The 3,390-nt window shown below is 38.9% G+C and overlaps 1 protein-coding gene across 5 annotated transcripts in view; it reads right to left on the bottom strand.

The window, feature by feature from the left end:
* Positions 1–3,390, bottom strand: part of ENPP2 (ectonucleotide pyrophosphatase/phosphodiesterase 2) — a 104,797-nt gene that overhangs the window by 6,867 nt on the left and 94,540 nt on the right. For all 5 annotated transcript variants that reach the window (XM_006769096.2, XM_006769094.2, XM_006769097.2 and 2 more), the window contains one exon: positions 1,699–1,831. In XM_006769096.2, coding sequence (XP_006769159.1) covers positions 1,699–1,831 — 133 coding nt within the window. The remainder of the gene's footprint in view (positions 1–1,698; positions 1,832–3,390) is intronic.

Raw genomic sequence — 3,390 nt, 5'->3', positions numbered from 1 at the left:
CAGAAACCAAGGAAGCAGGAAAGAATCCTTGTTTCTGAATATCAGCCCAGTGAAGGTCTGGTGTGACAGGGGAGTAACCGCCCCACCATTCTTGTGACTGTCTCTGTGAATGCTGACTCAACTAATATGTAGCTTGTAGATGAACAGCACGTTTGTGTGAGAATCCTAGGAACTTACTTCAGAAGATGCAGACCCCGATCTTGAGTCACCCCAGTTCTGGGCCATTTGCTGACCTTCAACCATAGAACCAGATGACACAGACCCAGGATGACGAAGACCAGGATGATGCACAAAGACCATCACGTGACCAGTTTCAAGGTCCTTATCGGCATGGCCTGTGCTGGCCTCACACAGAGAACTTTTCAACCCCCTCCCCTTGATTTCTTTGTTCTGCTTTCCCTCTCCCTCCTGATAAAAACCCCTGCCTGCACTGAGATGTTAAATGGGCTTTGGGACAAGAGTCCTCCAACAAGCACCATTTTTCCAACTTGTTTCCAATTTTCTAAGGTTGCTGGCACTTAAATAAACCACTTTACTTTTTCCAGCACCTGTTCCATGATTTTAGATTTTGTTGTGGCAAGCAGCCACAACTGCGTTTGCTTACATTACAGCATTATTGTTTAGGCAGTAACACATAACTGAAGGTTTCTGTACTAGGAATAATCATTGTGAAATCCATGTTTCAGGAAGGTAACTTTCATAGTTGTGTAAAATGGGCCAGAGAGAGGACACACTGAAGCTAGGTGTATAATAGTCCTTTCAAGCCACAATAAGATCCTGAACTGGGTACAGAGAACTTACTAGAGGAAATACTAAGGACTGAGTGCTAGTGATAAACCTAGAGGTATTAAAAATCTTTTCCAGTAGAATGAAGTATACAAATCACAATTCCTTACCTGGTGTTCTATTACCTACTTTTAATCATTTTCAAAATATTGAAAATTATCATTGAATTGATAGCATAATTTTGGCTAAAAACTATAACAACAATCAGCAATAAAGTAATTGTACAGTTATGATGAAATATAATGAAAGAATGAAAAGGGAGTAAGATAACTTCAAATTTATTAATTATCTATGTAAAAAGTAGCATTTTCTCTAATTATCTGTAAATCACAATTAAACCTTCTTAATTTTTGTGCTCCTGATTATTTCATGTATGTATAAAATTAAATAACATATGAATTGTTCTATTTGTATCTTCTTGCCTTCACCACTAGATTATAAGTTCCTTGTGAGCAGAATATTCTTTGTATCCTAACATATCCCCAATAACACCACAGAAGGTAGAAACTAGATTCAATGAAAGTCTATATGCAATTTCCTACTGAGATGTACTAACTCAGAAAAATCTAAAAAATTTTTAAAAGTCCCCCAAATAATGAAGATATGTGAAAAGTATCATCTTCCCACAGAAGAGCTGTTGAAGAGTGACAAAAAATTTTAAATCTTCAGATCCATTTTCTTTCCTAGAATGGAAAAGTGCATTTATTTACCACAAAACCCAATTTCATTCCAATCACCAATGCCATGCTCAATCAAAGGTCCACAGAACTAAAGAAATCACAAGGAGATTCAAAGAGCAAAAGATTTAAGGGGTATTAGCTCTTCTCCAGTATGTGAATTTTCAAAGAATAGTCTTGAGTGATATATGAGAATTAGAAACACACACACACCAAGTGAAGATGAAAAGCTTACAGTTTGATTTTGTCCTGTGTGTCATGTAAGCCATCATAGTCATAGTCGAAAATGGGTCCACTTATCACGTTAACTCCATTCCTTTCTGAAGCATATTTCTTCACCAATACCCTTTGGAAATAATTCCAGACTCCTGTGCAAAGGCAAAATCAGTACTTCATGAATAAAACTCCTTGTTTTGGCTAAATTCTTTCTAGAGTACATTCTATAAGTCAAATGTCACAAACCAAGAGACAACAGAACTGAGAAGAGTCCATCCTAAAGCATTAGCTGTGTGTGTGTGTCATTTATGGGCCAGCAAAGAGAAAGATATGGAGACACTGGTAGGGAGTTTACCCTATCTCAATAACTCAGGGAAGAATTTGCAGATGAAGTGGTTACTGAGTTGAGATCTGAAGGACAACTGGATGTTTCCTAGGCAAAGAGGTGGTGACAGAACATTCCGGGCAGGGGGGATAGTATGTACAAAAGAAGAAGTGCAATACTTGTGAGAAATGGAAAAAAAGGCTTTACTCTATTACCTATTCCTTCATAATCTCATAGGCATGCTAGTTCCCCTGTTCATGTCTCCAGCCTTAACAGATTTTCAGATATGCTATCCAACTACCCATCTCATGGTCCACTTGAAAATCTAATAATCATGTAGAGCAAAAATGTATCCAAACAGAATTCTTTATTTTCCTATCTAATCTTGCCCCAATTCTTATCTTCTCCATCATAGTTAATGGCACTCACACCCAGATGTTCAGGTCAAAATTCTCAGAGTCATCCCTGGCTTCTCTCCTTAGTTCATACACATGTGAACAAGACCCAACAGTGTCATCTCTAAAATACATCCCAGTCATCCAATCTAACCACTTCTCGCCATTTTCACCCCATCCACCCTGGTCAAAGTTACTAGCCTCTCTTCAATAAACTGCTACAAAAGACTACTTCCTGGTCTCTCTGTAAGAAACTCTCACTTCCCGGTAGCCCATTCTCTATATAGACAGATTCTTTTACACCATAAATCAGGCTGCATCACACTACCCCCTCCATGCATTGCTAATACTCCAGATGAGTTCTCACTATATATAATTAGAATAAAATGCCAACTATCCACTGAAGACCCTGCCTACCTCCATAGCTTTGCTTCCTACCTCTTTCCCCTCAGTACATGGCTTTCTTCCTGTCCCAACCTTGCCAACTTGTTTCCAATTAAACTTTTGCCTTTGATATCCTTTTTGCCTGGAAAAGTCATTCCCTGATCCGTGCAAGTCAGATTTCTTCTCCATTACTCATTTCTTGTTTTCAAGCTCACACTAGAGAGGACTTAATTGTCCACTCTAGCTCCATTTTGCATTACTAGGGGCAGGAAAGGAGAAGGCAAAAGAAGGAAATAAAAGAAGCAAACAGGAAAGGCAAACAATGCATTGGTTCTGAAAAGTTGGATTCAACTTACTACGCTCTATTCCACACGGAGGTGGTAAGGTGCAGGCTGTTATCACTTCTTACCACTCCCATTCAAAAGTACTTGGCCATTTTGCCCACAGAACTTCCACTGCATATGACATCTCCTGATGCTCTGAGTGGGAAAGAGCAGGTCCCCAGAGCCAAAACACTACAGATAATTGTTTGCAATAAACTAAGGAGGACAGTAGGAGGGAAGTTCAAATGTTAACTTAAGCGTAAAAACTGGAGAGGAAAATAGGG

The sequence above is a fragment of the Myotis davidii genome, unplaced genomic scaffold (assembly GCF_000327345.1).
Source record: "Myotis davidii unplaced genomic scaffold, ASM32734v1 scaffold1, whole genome shotgun sequence".
Taxonomy (NCBI): Eukaryota; Metazoa; Chordata; class Mammalia; order Chiroptera; family Vespertilionidae; genus Myotis; species Myotis davidii.
Note: the sequence above shows the minus strand (reverse complement) of the source record. Positions and strands in the feature narration are given on the sequence as shown.